Source organism: Cavia porcellus, unplaced genomic scaffold (assembly GCF_034190915.1).
Source record: "Cavia porcellus strain 051 isolate PalLab524CR breed Dunkin Hartley unplaced genomic scaffold, mCavPor4.1 scaffold_17, whole genome shotgun sequence".
Lineage (NCBI taxonomy): Eukaryota > Metazoa > Chordata > Mammalia > Rodentia > Caviidae > Cavia > Cavia porcellus.
This window is the reverse complement of record NW_026947500.1, coordinates 42,486,226-42,504,238: the sequence shown is the minus strand read 5'-3', so window position 1 is coordinate 42,504,238 and position 18,013 is coordinate 42,486,226. Positions and strand designations below refer to the sequence as shown.

The 18,013-nt window shown below is 51.6% G+C and overlaps 1 protein-coding gene across 5 annotated transcripts; it reads right to left on the bottom strand.

Annotated features, from left to right (window-relative positions):
- Positions 1 to 9,479: 9,479 nt before the first annotated feature.
- Positions 9,480 to 17,464, bottom strand: Slc35c1 (solute carrier family 35 member C1). 5 transcript variants are annotated; one of them, XM_063227820.1, is made up of 4 exons: positions 17,327 to 17,464; positions 15,364 to 15,893; positions 14,329 to 14,430; positions 9,480 to 11,439 (listed from the first exon to the last, which is right to left on the bottom strand). In XM_063227820.1, exons 2-4 carry the CDS (start codon positions 15,860 to 15,862, stop codon positions 10,880 to 10,882), a joined length of 1,161 nt encoding a protein of 386 aa, XP_063083890.1. In that variant the 5' UTR covers positions 15,863 to 15,893; positions 17,327 to 17,464; the 3' UTR covers positions 9,480 to 10,879. The 5 variants fall into 5 exon arrangements, with proteins under 5 accessions (XP_063083890.1, XP_063083891.1, XP_063083889.1 ...); XM_063227821.1 differs by lacking the exon at positions 17,327 to 17,464 and adding an exon at positions 17,039 to 17,166; XM_063227819.1 differs by lacking the exon at positions 17,327 to 17,464 and adding an exon at positions 16,728 to 16,849.
- Between the last annotated feature and the right edge of the window lie 549 nt (positions 17,465 to 18,013).

Sequence of the window (18,013 nt, the reverse complement as noted above, 5' to 3'; positions counted from 1 at the left end):
GCTGTGAGACCTGAGTTCTTAAAGACACTAGGATTTTCATCCAAGACAGGCAGTAATCAGTAGCGTCTTATGTCAAGCCTCCTGGGGGTGGGGGTGGGGTGGGCCATTTGCGGGGAAGGGACTGAGGCCGGATTATGTTGCTACATTGTGTAAGGTACTTTGTCCAGTGCCCTGCATAGTGAGCGCCCTTGGTGAAGGGTGGCTAGTCCTGTATCATCATCATCATCCTCATTCTCCTTCTCACTATCATTATTATTATTATTATCGTTATTATTGGCCCAGGCACATGGTTTTCTCAATCGTGGTGTTTTGGGGCAGACAGTTCTCTGTTGTATGTGTGGGGGGTGCATCTTGAGCTTTGCATGATTGTCAGCAGCATCTCCAGCCCCTGCCCCCCCCCCCAGGCCATAGTAGGGCTCATTTTAGATGGCTTGAGGAGTCACCCCTGCATGTCACAGCGGAGTCTGACGTGCCCACTTCTTCCCATTCAGCACGTATCCGTTGCGTGCTCAGTGTGTAGAGACCCCGTATAGACAGCAATTCCCGTGCTCTCCTGCAGGCCCCCTCTCTGGGCTCTGAGCACTATCCCAGCCCTGGGCTCCCTGGCCAGGAGCTGTGAGGAATCTGCCCATTTGTCTCCATTCATGAGGCAGGGCCTGGCCTGAGCCGCCCTTGTGTCCTTGTTCTTTGGCCCTTATCATGTTTTTTGGGCTTTCTGTGCACCACCCTAGTGCAGCCCACCCCTGTTTCTTTGTCTTTTTTTCTTTTTCTTTTTCTTCTGTTTTTTGAGACAGGGTCTTCCTATGTAGTTCAGGCTAGCCCTGAGTTCACTACATAGCTCAGGTTGGCCTCAAACTCTTGATGCTTCTCCTGCCTCAGCCTCTCAAGTGCTGGGATAATGGGCACGGGCCACCACACCTGGCCCCATTGCATTTTCTTTTCTTTCTTTTTTGAGTTTTTTTTTTTTTTTTTCAGTTGTGGTAAAAACAGAATAGTGGCACATGGCTGTAATTCCAGCACTTGGAAGGCTGAGACAGGAGGATTTTTGCAAGTTCAAAATCAGCCTAGGTTTGGGGGAGCTCAAGGCCAGCCTGAACTGCATAATGAGATCCTGTATCAAAAAGACCCAAAAAAATTTGTGGTAAAGCTTATATACCATAAAATTGACCACTTTAAACTTTCTTTTTTGTTGCCGTTGTTGTACAGAGAATAAATCCAAGGCCTCATGAATGCTAGGTAAGTGCTTTACTGCTGAGCTACATGCTCAGCCCCATTTAAATCTTTTTACGTCTTTTTTTTTTTTGTCAGTACTTGTGGATCACTCTGTGGCTGAATCTGCAGTCCCGTGCCATAGAAGGTCCACACCAGACTTAAGTGTCTGCAGTGACGGTTTTGTAAACAAACTTCCTGCATTGCAAACCTGATACAGTGACAGCATGATTGCCTATCGTGGCGCATGGTTTGCTGATTGCTATAATTTTTACTGTTATTTTAGAATGCATTCCTCCTTACTAAGAAGACAAGTTTGCTGTTTTTGTGAGTCTGGCAGCAGCCCCAAGTATCGTGTGCCTGCCAAGATTCTCTCTCTGTCTATCTGTGTCTGTCTGTCTGTCTCTCTCTGTCTTGTGGTTTTTTGAGACAGGGTCTCACTATGCAGTTCAGGCTGGCCTTGAACTCACTTTGTAGCCCAGGCTGGTCTTGAACTCGCAAACAATCCTCCTGCCTCAGTCTCCCAAGTGCTGGGATTACAGGCATGAGCCACCATGCCCAACTCTCTCATTTTTTAAAAATGTTTATTATTGCAGATTGCAGTATGCAATGATTATATACATCATAGGGATTGGCACCTGTATATAACAGATCTTAATTCTTTTTCTGCCTCTTTCCCTAGCCTCTCTCCATCTCTTGGTCCCCCCATTGAGGCCACACTCAGGGAGTGACCCACACCATCAGTGTTAAGTGCACGCCGATGCTTGCATAGTGATGAGGTCACTTAGCCATGCGTTTCTCACAGTGTGCCCCTGTCATTTAGTGACACAGGACCATGTTTTGTTTCCCATTCATCTGCTGACAGTCACTTGGGTGATTTCCACCTCTTCGTTGTTGTGAACAGTGCTGCTGGGAACATGGTGTACCTTTCTTTTTAAACAGCTTTACTGAGACATAATACTATTATTCTTTTGGGGGAGGAGGGACAGAGTCAGCTATACAGCATCTCATTCTGTAGCCCAGGCTGGCCTCGAACTTGTGGCAATCCTCCTGTCCAGTCACTAGAGTACTGGAATTACAGGCAAGCAGTTCCATGCTGGCTCTTGAGAAATAACTTTTATAACCAAAATGCACCCATTTTATTCAGTGCTTTTTATTATAAAGTTATGTAACTGTTCCACTATCTAATTTTAGAGATCTTCCTTCATCTCCCACCCTCAGGCTACAGCAACCACCCATTTCTTCTGTCTCTAGAGATATGCCAATTCGGGACCTCTCTTATGGATGGACTTATATACCCATGACTTGTTTTTTACCTGCTGTCTTCACTTAGCATACTGTGTGTCAAGGTTCATCTGTCACCAACCGTTTTGTAAATAAAGTTTTATTAGCACATGCTGCTGCTCATTAGTTTACATATGGTTCTGTGGCTGCTTTAGAGCCACAGGCAGAGTTGTAGCGTAGGAGCCTCATGGCCCCAAAGCCAACAACAGTCACCTGGACGTAAAAGGCTACTGACTGCTGATTCAGGCCATTTGAGTTGTCACCACTCCCAGAATCGAAACTAATAATGGCACCAAGAACTAATGAACAAAAATAGGAGCAATGAACAAAAACAGGATGGCAGAACCTTATGTGAAAAAAAGCCAGCATGCTTGGAACTGAGAAATCAGCAGACACAGGAACGCCCACCGCATCCCTGAGAGCCGGGTACAGATTCACTGGTCCAACGGGTGAAGCAGCTTTGTCTACCTGGCCTTGACCCCTCGAGGCACCTCCAGAAAGTGCAAGGGAGCAGTGAGAACACTGTTAGGGGAAGGGGGTTCCAAGTGCTGCAAAGGGACGCCCCGGTCAACTGGCAGTCAAAAGATCTGTTCTCTTAGCAAATCACAAGTGTACTATAGAGTCCAATCGGCACACAGCCGTCTTTCTTTCTAATTGAAGTCCCTTCCTATCAGAATCTGAACTAGTTAATTATTATTATTGTTGTTATTATTATTTTGAAGGTAGTAAAATACAACAGAACAAGACAGAACAAAGCCAGTCGAGACAATGCAGTGAAACTGGTAAAGAACTTCACAGCAGGTTACCAGTATAACAGTAATAGGTATCATAGTATATCCGTTATCTTCACAGTAGTTGTCCTTTCAATCAGGTATAGCAAAATCAAGCTAAATACAGAACATCATAAAATCTATCAAAACAGAGTATTGAATAGAGCAATACAGTTAATCAGGACAAAGCAAAACAGTGATCACAATATTTGCCTTCAAAGGGATGGTAAAAGGAAATCCCCCACATTTGCTATATTACATACAGTCATCCTCCCAAGGGATGTTCAGACCTCTGGCTCCCATTTGGTAACGGGGAGTGGGGCTGAGGGTGGGGGTGGGATGTTTGATTCTCAGCCTGCGGGTCAATAGGCTCACAGCTGCTTACCAGGGAGGCTAGCGGGTTTCTTTGTTGCTCAGCACCTTAAGTTCTGAACTTGTTTTTTTTGGGGCAGTGTTTGATCTGAAGGGGCAAAAGATGGCACTCGTAGTAAGAAGGGAGGAATAGCCTTACAGGTCGAAGGAACAGCATGTATGAAGGTCCTGAGGTGGTGGAGGGGGGTATTGAGCACTTGAGAAACTAGAGAGGACTTCGGGATGATGAGTGAAATGAGCCCAGATCAAGCTCCCAGCTTTCCTCTGCTCACCTGTCCGCAGGTGCTGGCTGCTACAGCACTGCTCTGCACCCTACCAAGCCCTTCCTCCTACAGCTTCCTACGAGAGGAGAATCTTCCGGGACGCCCTTGGTTACACCTCCCCTCTGCTCTCATTGGCCAGGATTACACACACGCCTTCACTTTGGCCAATGTGTAGAGAGGACAGAGATGATTTAGACCAATCCCAATTCACCTGGGGTTGGGGCAGGGCTTGCCTCAAGCAGAGCTGATTGGCTTGGAAGCGGAGTTGTCCATAAATGAGTGGCAATGGCTGCGCACTGCTGGTTCCAACTGGTTGTGCCTTTTGCACCTGGCATCAGACGATTTCAAGCATCAAGCAGTTTTGGGAGGAAATTGATGCAACGGCATTCACTCTTTCATGCTCTCCAAATAAACAAATAAACTGTGAAGTACTCTGCAGATATTCTGTATAACAACAGAAGGCCTTGATCATTGGTCTGGTACTATTATTATCAACAATACCCAAAGCAGCCACAGAACTCCCTAGGTTTTCTCTGGCATTCCTGCCTGTAGCAAGAACACAGCTCATCTGGGAATAGACCGTTTCATGCTCAAGGACTAGCAGTTGCTGATTAATTGCTACTGGAGGATGGTGCAAGTGGCAGACCGATCTCTTCTGGGAAACTCGGCTTCTGTGAGGGTGGAGAGAGAAGGGTGCAGTGTTAAGGGACGGTACCATTAGCTCTGGCTCGCAGAGATGCTGCCTCTGTGCCCGTGGGTCCTATGTCTTACTCAACTTCTTGCAGATCTGATAAGCTTCTTGGGAATTTACATATTAGGAAAGAAGTCATGACATAGTGGCCCGAGGCCACAGTTCGCCCTTATATGTGTCACCAAGCCCACGGAGCATTTTATAAATTGGAGCCTTGCTTAAAAATTGGGATATTTAGAGAAAGATCAGGATTTCAGGGTTTCAGAGTTCTGAAAAACTGGAAGTTCCAGCAGCACAGGTATGCTTTGGTTTGTGTCCTGGATGCTTGGTCCCCAGTGAATGATACTGAAAAGTGATGGGACATTTGAGTGGCTCATGGCTACTCTGGTAACGGGATCAGTGCTGGTCCCGTGGAGTGGGTTGGGTCTCCGGGAAGTGGGTTAGTTCTTGTGAGAGTGATGGGTTTTGCAACAGTGCCTTGCCCTTCCCTATCTCTTGCTTTCTCCCTTGCCGTGTGACCTCTTGTACACTGCCATTCTTGCATGTGACCTCACCAATCATGTGGTGACAGAACAGGGAGGCTCTTGACAAATACTAGCTGTTTGGATTTTTAACCCACCAGATTCATGAGACAAATGAACTTCTTTTCTTTATGCATTTTCCAGCATCAGGTACTTTGTTATAGCAACACAAAAAGGAAAAAGACAAGGCCACTTGACCAAATGGCAACAGTGTTGGGAGTCAAGTGGTGGCTCCTTGTCCTCTTCACTGCCAGTCTTCACCTGACTCTCCTCATTTATACAACTGGTTGTCCCAGCAGTGCTGTCACTAGGAATTCGCTCCCATGATAAATGAATATCATCTTCCCTGAGATTGGCTAATATCCTAGAACCTCAGAGAAACAAGGAGGCCCAGTGAGACAAGGTCTCATATATAGCCCAGGATGGCCTCGAATTCATGGTGATCCTCCTGCCTCAGCCTCCCAGAGTGCTAGGACTATAGGTGTGTGCCACTATGCCAGGTTATAATGTAGATGCATTTAGCAGAGGACGGCAGCAAGAATGAATGTAGCAGAAGTACCCAGGCATCTCCAGCTCCTGCTAGTGAGGCTTCTCTCATGCAGCAGACTAAAAGCTGCCCTGAAGGGCCCAGAGCTGATCCACCAGACCATGAGGCAGAAGGACAGGGTCTCACCATTCCTTCTGCTGTGAACTTCCACCCAATGACCTACTGCTTGTGGACCAGACAGTGTGCCAGGCATGCGAGCAGCATTAGCTCATCTAGTGATGGCACTGCCCTGTGAAATAGCAGTGATCACCATCCTCACTACAGACTAGGCAACTAGGACTAGAGATGTCAAGTCACTTTCTGTGGGCATGCAGTTTGGAAGTAGCTGGGAAACTGAGGCTTAGGTAGTATGATTTTGCTCCTGCAAATTTACTCGGTCCACAGAGCTGAGATTCTGTTACAGTGTGAACCTTAAATGTCTCCCGGAGGCCCATGTATTGGAGGTGTCATTGGGAGTGGTGGAGCCTAAAAGGGGCGGGGCCTAGTGGGAGGCCTTTGGGTCATGGAGGGGTGTGGCCTTGAAGGGGATTGTGGGATCACAGTTCCTCCTTTCTCTTTTCCTTCCTGTCCTTGAGGTTTTGCCCACCATAATGTGCTGCCTGGCCACAGGTCCAAAAACAACTAGGGCAATAGATCATGGACTGAAATCTCCAAAACTGTAAGCCAAAATAATCTGAACTTTCCAAAACAGTAAGCCCTTTGTCAGTTAATTATTTTTTATTGTGGTAGAAATCTGACTAGCACAGATTCCAAGTGAGGGCCAGTAGACTCCAAAACCTGAGGTTGAAATGCAAAACCAGACGTACAGATTGGGCCAGGCTCAGCAGGGTTTGGAAGATTTGGAAATTTGGGCCTTTGGTTGGGTTCTCTGGCCTTTATTTGCTACCCAAATGGGAACTTACAGAGGCCATGCTTGTACAGCAAGAGATTTAGCCACTGTCACTTACCTGGGAGCCAGCAGAGACTGAGCAGGAAGTGGAGTTTGGGGTGCTGCTATGGGAGAGTTGGCACAGGGAGCTCACTAGATACAGATGTAGGCTGGAAGTGGTGATGCAGGTGATGCAGGGTAGGAATTTTCTAGTCATTGCCCAAGTTCTGGCTCTTCTGGGTCAATGCAGCAGAGGCAGGGTGGCCCCTAGGCCTGTGTGTTGCAAAAGTTTTGGGCCAGAGATCTGTTGTCCCTGATGGCCTGGTTGCCATTTAGTGTACTCAGGTTCCCACTGTGCGGGGAGGGAGCCCACTTTGTGTGCCAGAGCCATTCTCCTGCCTCAGCCTCTCCAGGGGTGGGATTCTTTAATATATTATTAATTCTTTAATATATTATTATCATTGCTCTGCTCAGTGGAGAGGGTGCTGGCCTGGGAGGAGGTTCTGGGTGATTCTAGTCCTGGTTCTGCCCCATCACCCTGTCACCTTGGCTCTGTGAGGCTCCACTGAGGCTCAGGCTGGCGATGTGTCTGGGGTGGAGTGTGGCTTCCTGGGTCCGCGATGCCCCACTTGCTGTCAGGGCCAGGCTGCCGGCGACCCCTGTGTCCCTCATTCCCCTCCCTCCTCACACCCACGCACAGCCTCCTAAGCCTGCGGCACCCCTGGGCCAGCTGCTTCTGCACCACAAGCTCTGTGTCCCCATTTCAGGTCCCATTTAGGATTCAGCTCCTAAATTTAGTCCTTTCACAGAAGCCAAGGTGTGCGGTGAGGGCTGCGTGGGGAACGACAGCGGGCTTGTCTGTGGCTGCTGTTGTGGCAAAATAACCTAGGCTGATTCGGAAAGGGCGGAGGCTTCTTCCTTACAGTTCTCAAGGCTTGGAGTTCAAGGTCAAGGGCCAGCGGGGGCGAGGGCCAGAGGTGCAGGGAGCGGGCATAAGTGGAGCCTGAATTTGCTTTTGTACGAAACCTACCCCCATAGCCTGTCATCTCAGCACTCTGGGAGGCTGGGGCAGGAGATGGTGAGTTTGAGCCCAGCCTGGGTCATCTAGTGACTTAGCGAGAACTTCACAGAAAATACTTTTAATCTAAAAAAATTTTTTTAGAAAGGGTTGAGATGTAGCTTAGTGTGAAGACCCTGGGTTCAATCCTCAGGACCACACACACACACACACACACACACACAAGTCTATTTCCAAAAATAGTGGACAAACCCCTACGATAATGACATAACCCTTTAATGAGTGTGGGACCCTTGTGACTGGAACTGTTCCTACTTCCTAGCATTGCTGTATGGGGGATGAAGTTTGCCATGCGTGAATTTTGGGGGACACATTCAAGCCACAACAGGCAGCTTTTCTACCCATACAGTATTGTGGGAAACAAATTAGACAGATGAATACTGTCTTGTTGTTAATGTATTAGGCAAGTCATGGGGTTCTTTGGGGACACGGTTTTCTAAGTTTCAAGTGTGTTGACTCATTAAGAGGTTACATGCTTTGGGTCTGGATCTTTTGATTCTAATCTTAGGCTTTTTTTTTAAGACAGAATTTTACTATATAGTTCAGGATAGCTTCAAACTCACAGCAATCTTCCTGCCTCAGCCTCCCAAGTAGCGGGATTACAGGTGTGTACCACCTGAAGCCCAGCTCATTTCATCTCTAGATATTCTCACCTTTGCTTACGTTGTGGGATTATTATGATAACAGAAAAGTAATCAATTTGTATCACAGGGAAGCAACATGGTCTTATGGTGGAAAGACAGATTAACTGGGTTTGACTTCTAGTTTTGTTACTTTGGACCAGCTGTGTGACCTTGGACAAATTATTCAGTCTTTCTGTGCCTCAGTTTCTCATCTGTGATCTGGGGGATGGTAAAGTACTCATATATGCTAGTTATGAGCATTGAATGAAATAATATTTGCAAAAGACTTTCCACAGTGCCTAACAGCTGGTAAAGTTTGTGGTTGCTTAATTAAAATAATAATTTTAACAGCTAATCAGCTCCATGACCTTAAACAAGCAGAGAGCATCTTAGATTAGGATCAGAAGACACACATTCCACTGTAGGCTCAGCCACTAATTTGCTCTGTGACCTCCTTTAGCTTTGCTGGGCCTTTGCTTTTTCAATTGCAAAATAAGGGCCCTAGACAAGTTTGATGACAAACAGCATTTTTTGAGTATGTTACCCCAAAATTTAGAGGCTTGGAACAAGTTGCAGTCTCTGCAGCTTTTGTAGATTGGCTGGGAGGTTCTGCTGGCCTTACCTGAGGACACTTGTGTGGCTTCATTTATCCCTATAGTCACCTGTCGTGAGTCTCCTCCTCGTGGCCTCTTCCTGTGGCTGTCTCATGCTTTCCAGATGGCTCATGGGAGAAGCAGAAGCTCTGGAATGGCCACTTCTGTTTGCATTCCATTGGTCAGACAAGTCCTGAGGTCAGCCTGGACTCCAGGATCCCGAAGACAGGGGTTTGTATTAATATAGCCCCTGGCTCGCAGGTGCTCAAAGGAATGCTGGGTCTTGGGAAGGGCGCTGTGGAAGACGGAGACCTCTGAGTTCTGTTGTTCCTTCCTGAGTCACCTTTTATAAAATGAGTGACCAGTGGCAGCCCTCCCTCAAGCTGCATGGGAGGCTGTGACAAACTAGTACATTCAGCACTCAGCATCATCCAGTCCCAGGCAAGCACCTGGTAGGTAGCAGCTGGTACTGAAATGAAACCAGAAGTCTGGCCGCCTGCCCCAGGAAACAGCCCTGGATTTGATGGATCAGGTGTCCCCAGAGACTCCAGCTCACGGGCAGGCAGGCTCTCTCCATGTTCCCACCTGGAGAGACCCCCAGCTTCTCCCTGGAAACACTTTCCGGCCCTGCGACCCTTCACTCAGTCCACACACACAGGATGTCTTCCTCTTTTTATTTCCTCTGGCTTTTTATTAAATCACACACAGCATGGGGCATCAGGCCCCAGTGACTTCACTGAAATCGCCTGGGATTGTGGGGAGCAGAAGATCCACTCTCCCCAGTTTTTACTACAAGGACTAAAAACATCAGAAACCATCCCAGATGGGAGGCACAAAGCGTCTGACAGAAGGGACAGTGGAGTGAAAGCCGCCCTGAGGCACAGAGGCTGACAGAGGAGTGCTGTGGCCTGAATGTTTGTGTCGCCCCACTTTGGAGTCCTCGCCCTCGAGAAAGTGGGGCCTTTGGAGGTGCCTGGGTGACAGAGGGGAAGCCTCATGGAGTTTGTGCTGATTTGGAAGAGACCTGAGGGAGGTGTCTGTGCTTCTACCACTGAGGACTCAGAGAAGACTCTGCCCAGTGCCCTGGGCCTTGATTTTGGATTTGCAGCCTTCAGGGATGTGAGAACCCAGCTTCTGCCTCGTCACACCCGTGTCTGGTATTTCGCTACAGGAGCCTAGGGGACTAAGGCTTGGGACAAGTAGTTTCTTTCAGCCCCAATCTCACTGAGGAAGGGAAATGTGTTTATTACTTCATCATGGAAGAGGCTCAGAACCAGAAGTGAGGGGCTGAGCACCTGAGACAGAGGCTCTGGGGGAGGCAGAGTGGGGAGAACCAGCTCCCAAGCTCTGCTTCCAGAGGGTGGCACCTGAGCCAGGTGGCTGCGTCAGGTCCTAGAGACCCAAGGGGCTGTGGCAAGGTCACTGGGTTGGGGAAGGGGTTCAGGACTCTACTTAGCCTGTAAAAGATGTAGCTCCCCCGTTTTAAAACCACAAACATAGGGTGCAGAGGAAGGGTACTTTGATCTACTTCCTTCCCAGTGGGTGCGACGGTCAGTCATGGGTACAAGTGATTCTAATCCACTTGTCAGGGCAGAGGAGAGGGGACACTGGTGTGTCTCCTCAGTCAGCCCGAATTTTCCCCCCAGTGCAGCAGGCTGGGGTCAAAGCCATGCTGTCTGCCCAGGGCCAGGGGTGTCTCAGTCCCCTTCGGTTGGCTGTGATGGGGTCACACCCCATGTCCCCTGAGAATAAGCGAAGGCTTCACTTCACCAATGCTGCCTGGTCCAAACTCGGAGGTGAAGTGGAGGTAGACAGGCCTTGGGAGGGGCGGGAGGGGGTGCTCTGCACGGTGGGGTGTTCCAGAAACAGGTCTGGGACAGAGACAGGTTTGGCAACTTCCTGACATTGCTTTCAAACATCGGCTCCCCCTCCTGCCACAGCGTTTCCATCAGGTCTGTAAACAATGCCCACTCTGACCCATGCCACCCTCTGGCCACAGGGACAGCCTTCTGTGCCGCTGCAGCGCCACCTGGGACTTCTCCCTGGGCTCCCACAGGCACTCACACCCCCACGGTGCTCTTCTCGTCCTCTCTGGGGCTGGGGTCCTCCTGAACCTTCTTCATCTCCCAGCCCCGGACCCAGGTGTACGCGGAGGAGCCGCCCAGCACCATCAGGTTGCTGGTCCACCAGAGGAAGCTCTTGGTCTCCTCGTAGTATAGGACGGCCAGCACCGTCTGGAAGCAGGCCTTGGCTGTGCCCGACACGTTGTGGGTCAGCGGGCTGGTGAATTTGATCTGCAGTCCTGTCACATAGCCGATGGCGAAGCCAAACAGGCCGCCCAGTGTCATCATCCCCCAGAAGTGGGCACTGCCAAGGTGGGCAAAGCTCCAGAGCGTCCGGAGCTCCCCGAGCAGCAGGAGCAGCGGCAGAAAGAGGACGCAGGCGTTGATGTTGTTGTAGAAGGTCAGGCGCCAGATGCTGTTGTCCACGGCCGGGAGCACCTTCTTGGTATAGATGGCATTGAGCGACACACAGAGGCTAGCCAGTACCCCGAAGACAGTGCCCAGCAGAGACAGAGTACCCTCAGCCCCTTCCTGGTCCACACCCAGCCAGAAGCCACCTGCAGCAGGGAGAAGGGGAGGAGAGAGACAAAAGTGATACCAAAGCTCACAGCTAGTGCACTGCGACCCTCACCATCCTGTCCAGCCTCTGCCCTCGCCGAGGGAAGACGCCCAGCCAAGCCACTTCCCGACCCTTCTTTCATTACAGCTGCAGTCACTGTGATGAGCACCGTGGAACAGCATGGGGTGCTGGGCTGGCCTGGGGCGTCTGGGAAGTGACTGTATTCTGCAGGACGTGTGACAGTTGCGGTGAAGACCACGCTGGGCAAGTGACATGGTCTCTAAGCCTTGGCTTCTTCTCCCATAGATTTCATCACACCAGGTTAGACTCTCTTGTGGCCTTGGAACCTACTCTTAGTTCATGTTCTGCTCAAGGAGCCCCCACGGTTCCCCACTGCCTGCTGCCAATTTGCATTCCGGCTGTGCCCAGCACGCTGGCTTCCTGCACCCTTGCGGCCCTTTGTTCTGTGATCACCCCGAGTCACCCTCCACTTCCCCTCCTTTTTGGGGGCAGGATCTTGCTACATAGTTCTGGTTGAACTTGGGCTCACTATAGCTCAAACTGACCTTGAACTTTCTGTGATCCTCCTGACTCAGCCTCTCCCCCAGTGCTGGGATTATAATCATGTGCCACCATGCCCTGCGAATCTCCCCGATTCTCACCCTGGGGCTGTGTCCTTCTTTATATCTACAACAAGAAACATCTGTCTCCTTCCCAGGAAGTTTTTACTCATGCTTCAAGGTCAAAGCTGACTTCTCGGGGGTGGGGAGTTTCTTTCCCAGTAATCCTAGTGCCCAGACCTTCTCGGACTCTCACTGCCTGTGCTTCCACGGAACTCCTCGCCAGCCTTGGCCTGCGAGGCTCCTGTGCACAGTGACAGCCTGGTGTCCCAGAAGGCAGGAGCTGAGTTTTATCCATTACACCTCCTGTCATAGGTCCAGCAATATGGGATAGCGGGAATATGGGAAAAGCTTTGCTGTTAGATGTGGTCTCCAGTCAAGCTGAGTGGCCTAAGAGGAATTACATAACCTCTCTGAGCTCCAATTTCCTTTATCTGTAAAAAACTGAGCTACTTTCTTAATCTGCACACCAGCCAATCTACTTCACACCTTGCAACCAACTGCTCTTCCTCCTGGCTTCTACCCTATTGAAGAGTCTCACGAGGCTCCTCACTGCCTTAGGGAAAATTGGGCCCATTCCACTGGGCTGTCCCAGTCCCTCTGTGTGGAGGACACTGTGCGGCCTGACCGTGAGGCTTGCTGTGGCCCAGCACACTGCGTGTGCCCTTCCTTTTGCCAGAACATCCTCATCCTCGCCTCGCCCCCTACACCCACATGGCACCCACTCCAGAAAGGCTGCCTAGATTGCCCACCACAGTGTCACGTACTTCCCTCAGGGATGACTGCAAGCTTGATGACACTGGTACCACCCTCGTGAGAGTTCCCTGTACATAAACCATGATTTCACTAGGGGTGGGTCCTCCTCTCCCACCCACTAAAACCCACTAAAGCTAAGACTATAGATTATGGATCAACGTTAATGACGTCATCAGTGTACACTTGCTATTTTGTGACTAAGCCACTATACTTGTAGTAACCTCTGGCTTGATCATGACTTTGGACCCAACTCTTGATTTTGTCTCTATAAACCCCCTTGGTAAGTGGAGTGCACGGCAACCCACTCTCTGGGTCCCTTCCTGTCTGTCGGGAGCTGTCTCTCCCTGGCAAATCTCCTGCCCTTAACCTCCGTTGCTCCTCCGCATTCACTCCCCAAGCTGGGGGACAGGAGCTTGTGTACTGGATACCTAGCAGGTTGGAGGTGACATTCACTTCCCCTGTATCACCTCCCGTGTTCTCCCAGCGCCTTCTGTGCCCCGTCACAGCCCTTCCCCTTAAGTGTAACTGTCACTGCCACCACACTCCATTCCCTGCCCTCCAGGGCTGTATCCTTTCCAAGCTTGTGTCCCCAGGCACAGGGCCTGGCAAGCACTTAGCCTCCGATGAAGTGCTGGTGAATGAATGAATGAATGAGTGATTTTCTGGAGGTGGCTGAAATAATACAGGAAACAGGAAGCCAGACACAGTGGTATATACCTGTAGTATCAACTGCTCTGGAGGATGAGGCAGGAGGAGTTCAGGCCAACCCAGGCAGCATGGTGAGGCCCTGCCTCAGAAGCGGACAAGGTATCTACTGCACTGGTGGCACTCAGCAAGCAGCCATTCCCTGAGTCCTGGCAGGGTCCCTGTACACCCTACTGAGCCAGGGCACCCAGCCCAGCTGCCAGCCGCCCTCTGACTCCAGAAAGGACCTTAAGCTCAAGGTGCCACACCTTAGAGGGCCTCTCAGCCAGAGGGAGCCCTGAACAGTAGCACACGACATGGCAGACAAGAAGGGAGGCCAGGAGCAGTAGCTTGAGGCCCACCTTCACCACAAGGAGGAAGGAAGGGGACCCGGCACAGATAGGGGCCTGGTCATGGAGCAACAGAAGCTATCTTCTTCATCTGCTACTTGGCTTATTTCTGGACTTGGGCTCAGTTTCCCTAGTGGCTTCCCATCCTTGGATGCAAATCCTCCCACCAGGACTGAAATAGAGATCCTGGGATCTCCAGGGAAGGCAGAGAGGAGGTGAGGTGACCAGCTCCCTAGCGAACAGGGGAGCACCAGCTCCTTGCACTCTGTTCTGGCCCTCTTTTTGCTCCCTGTTGGGTCAAAGACTGAGCAGCTGCTCAAGAGGGCAAATGTTTTTTAGAACAGATGGCATGGATGGGCCCTTCTCCCTTAACTGTGCACCTATCCTGGGACTCAGAGATACCAGGCAGAATGTGTAGGCCACCTAAGACAAACTTCACAGTACTGAGCAAGCTGAGCGGGTACAAAGAGAGATCACCTTCCTCGGGCCAGGGCCAGGAGGATGGAGGGAAGCACCCAGCACCTGAGCTGCCCTGCGTGCCTTCCAGTGATAGACAGGTCCAGAACCTGTGCTGAGCACCTGAAATGTGGCAGCAAAATCAAGTTATCACACTTGCAGCTAAGGAACTCTGCCCTTAAAACTGCATTTAATTGTAATTAATTTACATATGCATATGATCAGTGTACTGGACAGTGGGACTCTACACAGTGGTTAGAGGTCAGGTTCTGGAGTCTGGCCAATCTGGTCTTAGATATGTGGCCGTGGGTAAGTAAATTCATCACTCTGAGCCTCAGTTTATTTGGGGATGACCACAGGGCTGCTGCTACCTGCAGGACTTCTGGAGCAAGATGTTCTATATGAGGTGATTAGCACAATGTCCTTCTCAATAATTCTTATTTTCTGATGAATAAGTCTGATGACAGCTAAGGCCATGGTCTCAGGTTTTCCCCTGAGCCAGCAAGGCCAGAGGGTGATGGTGGGTTTACTGAAGGATGTACTGTCCTCTACAAAGAGAACTGGACAGGCAGCCAGGGCACTTGAGCTCTTGGGAAGCAACATGATACAGTGGCCAAGTCAGCGACGTATGGGGTAAGACTGCTTGAATTCAGATTCCAGCTCAGCTAGTGATGAGCTCTGTGCTCTTAGACAGGTAACTCAATTTTGCAGGCCTTGGTTTTCACTTTGTAAACTATAGATGGTGACTCCACTTTCTTATGAGAATTATTTGCATTAATATGAGTCACGATATGGGTGCCTAGCTCATTTAAAATAATGTCAGCATCTTAGGCTGTAGCTGTTGCTATTATGATTATTACTATTATGATTATTACTGGCTGGGTTCCTAACCTGCTGGCTGACCAGAAGCAGGTTATCTAGTCTCTCTGGGCCCAGGCTCTTCTTTGAATGACTGTTGAGCCAAGGAAGATGGGCCAGATGACATCCAAAGATGCCTGGAAGGGTTGTCCTTAGGATTGCAACTCCCATGTCTGCCCTGTCCCCACAGTCACTCACCGATTATGATGCCACAGGTGAGTAGGGCGTAGAGGGAGGTGGTCTGCTTGAGCAGCAGGTAGGACAGCAGCACGTTGAAGACGGTGGTGAGCGAGCGGCCCACGTTGTAGAAGGCCACACCGACATACTTGAGGCAGAGGTTATTGAAGGTGATCATGCCAATAAAGACCACGGACAGAGGCAGGACGCTGCGGGCCACCCTGAGGTCCAGGCGCAGGGCAGGGAAGTCTACGGTGCCTGGGCAGCAGGTGGCCAGAGCGCTGAGGCCCTTGCATAGCACCACAGTCACCACGCACTGATAGAAGGTGACAAAGATGGGGGCGTCCAGCTGCAGGGAGGGGCTGTCCAGCAGGTACTTGTTGAGGAACACCATAGAGATGGAAGTGACCCAGTATAGAGAGACCACCAGCGCGATCTGCAGGGCCCGCAGCAGGAAGGGCTTCTCCCCGCTGTCTGCTTCAGCCTCTCCAGAGGGGTCAGAGGCTCCCGTCAGCGCCATGTGCAGGATCCTGGACCGCTTGAGGGGTGCCCTGTTCATGGCAGCAGAGGAGCTGGGTCACACCACGACCAGAACACTCCCTGGGACACAGGGCAGGTGCAGCCCTCAGGGGTCAACAGGGTTGGCTTAAGTGCCCTTCTTCCTCTGGGATGAAGTTCTGCTTTGGATGAGCCCAGGAGGGCTGCTCCACAGCCAGCTTGGTCCCAAAAGGAAGGCGCGCAAGAGAGCAGCGCAGGAGGAGGAGGCGGGCTCCGGGTGGGGCCGGGGCGGAGGTGACCCGGAGGGGACTAGGGGCTGGGGCCTAGTAGGGAGGAGGGGCAGGGAGAAAGGAGGGGAGTGGACGGGGAGGGGCGAGAAAAGGGACAGCACAGGGTGGGGGGCGCGTGGGGAGAAGAGGGGTCGCAGGGCGGTCAGAGGGGCTGGGGCGGGGTCGGGGGCGCGGCAGGGGCGGGAGGCGAGGCCAGCAGCCGGGCTCTGCCCGCAGCCTCCGAACGCCGGAGAAAGCCTCCCGGGCGGGGCGGGGCCATGGCTCACTTCCTGACACGCCCCCGGCCCCGTCTTAAAGGGCCCGCGCGCCCGAAAGCGTCCTTAAAGCCAAGCCCTAGGGCTCCGCGTGCCCGTAGTCTGTCTGCACTGGTGCTCCCCGCCCAGGGCGTGCTCTGCTGCCGGCTAGAGGTCAGGTGCGCTTGGCAGCCCTGGGTGATCTTTGTGGGTGCACCAACCTCCTGGCTTTGTGGAGGCGCTCCCTCCCCTCCCCCGCCCATCCTAGCTGGCGGCTCCGGAGGCTCCTCCTCGCCCCCGGCTCCGCTCTAGTCCGTCTTCCCGAACGCGGAACGTGGAGTGCGTCCCCGAGGCTCGGCGCTACCTCCACTGTCCTCTTCCTCGAGACTCCCTTCCAGCCCAGCATTTCTCCACCAGCCAAATCACTCTTCCAGGGATTGTCTCAGGCTTCGCCTCGGAGCCAGCGATTTCCACCGCTCCCTCGCCGAGCTCCACGCGGCGCTCCCAGGGGCCGGAGGTCACGCCCCCGCCGCCCCCAGATCCCACTCCCCGCGTTCCAGACCTGCGACGACCCGGACCCGAACTCTCGATGCAGTCCTGTTCTGGGTCTCCTCCTCTTCCAGAAAATACTGTCTTCCCGCAGGGAGCGGCGCGGGTACCCGAGTCTACACTCACCTCTCCCGGTGCCCGGGACGCCACCCCGCTGCACCTGCTGCATCCCGAGCGGCTTCCTGCTCCCGATCCCGCGCCTGCCAGGCAGGGTTTCTCCACACCCCAGGGCCATCTCCGCCCTTGTTTCCCTCCTCGCGGTATGCTGCAGGCAACTGCCTGGAACCTGGCGTGCTGCGTACTTGGCGTACTGCGCTCCCAGAAGTGCCGCGCTAGCCTCCGGATTGGGCCTCTCCCCGCCCCCTCCCAGGTCCAGGGCTGGGGAAGGTGGCCAGGCCAGGGTCCCAGACTCACTAGGCAGCCGGGAGGACAGATTGCTTTCTGGTTCGTGTTCTGGCTCCAGCGTTGGGCAGGCCGGTTCGCTTCACTGTCAGTACAGGTGGTGTCCTAGACCAGGGTGTCTCCACCTGCTGGCTCAAAACTGTAGCTTGTGTGGTTGAACTCCAGGACTGTCGTGTGTGTGATAATCCAAATGCTGTTTAGTAGCATTTGTCAAGACAGAGCGACAGATGTGGAGTTACAGCTCTAATTGGCTTTTCATAAATTGTGGCAGTTTACAGTCCACAAAATAGAACGAGAGCCCCTACCTGTGAAAGGTAGACCAGCCGGTTTTGTAAAGCAGGAACAAGGAAACGGAACAATAGAATACAAGTGGATTGGCTAGCATCAGGTTACTTTATTTTTCTTTTGGTGAGAGGTTAAGCAGAGGGACCTTTTTGTTATTCTGACAAGTAAACTAGTAATCTGTTTTCAAGAAAATCTGGTCTGTTTTGCGATCTGTCTACTTAACACGGATTGTGTGGCATTTAGCACACAATGAAGAAGAAGGTGAGTGAGGTAGAAGAGTGAGTTTACTATTTGTAGCAGGTGAGGAAGGCTCAGGAAGACAAAGACGCAGTTTTGTGGGCCACTCCCGCGCATGCCCAGTTCCAGATCATGCTCTTTCTCTGGTTATCTTACAAGAGGATGGAGAGATTTCTC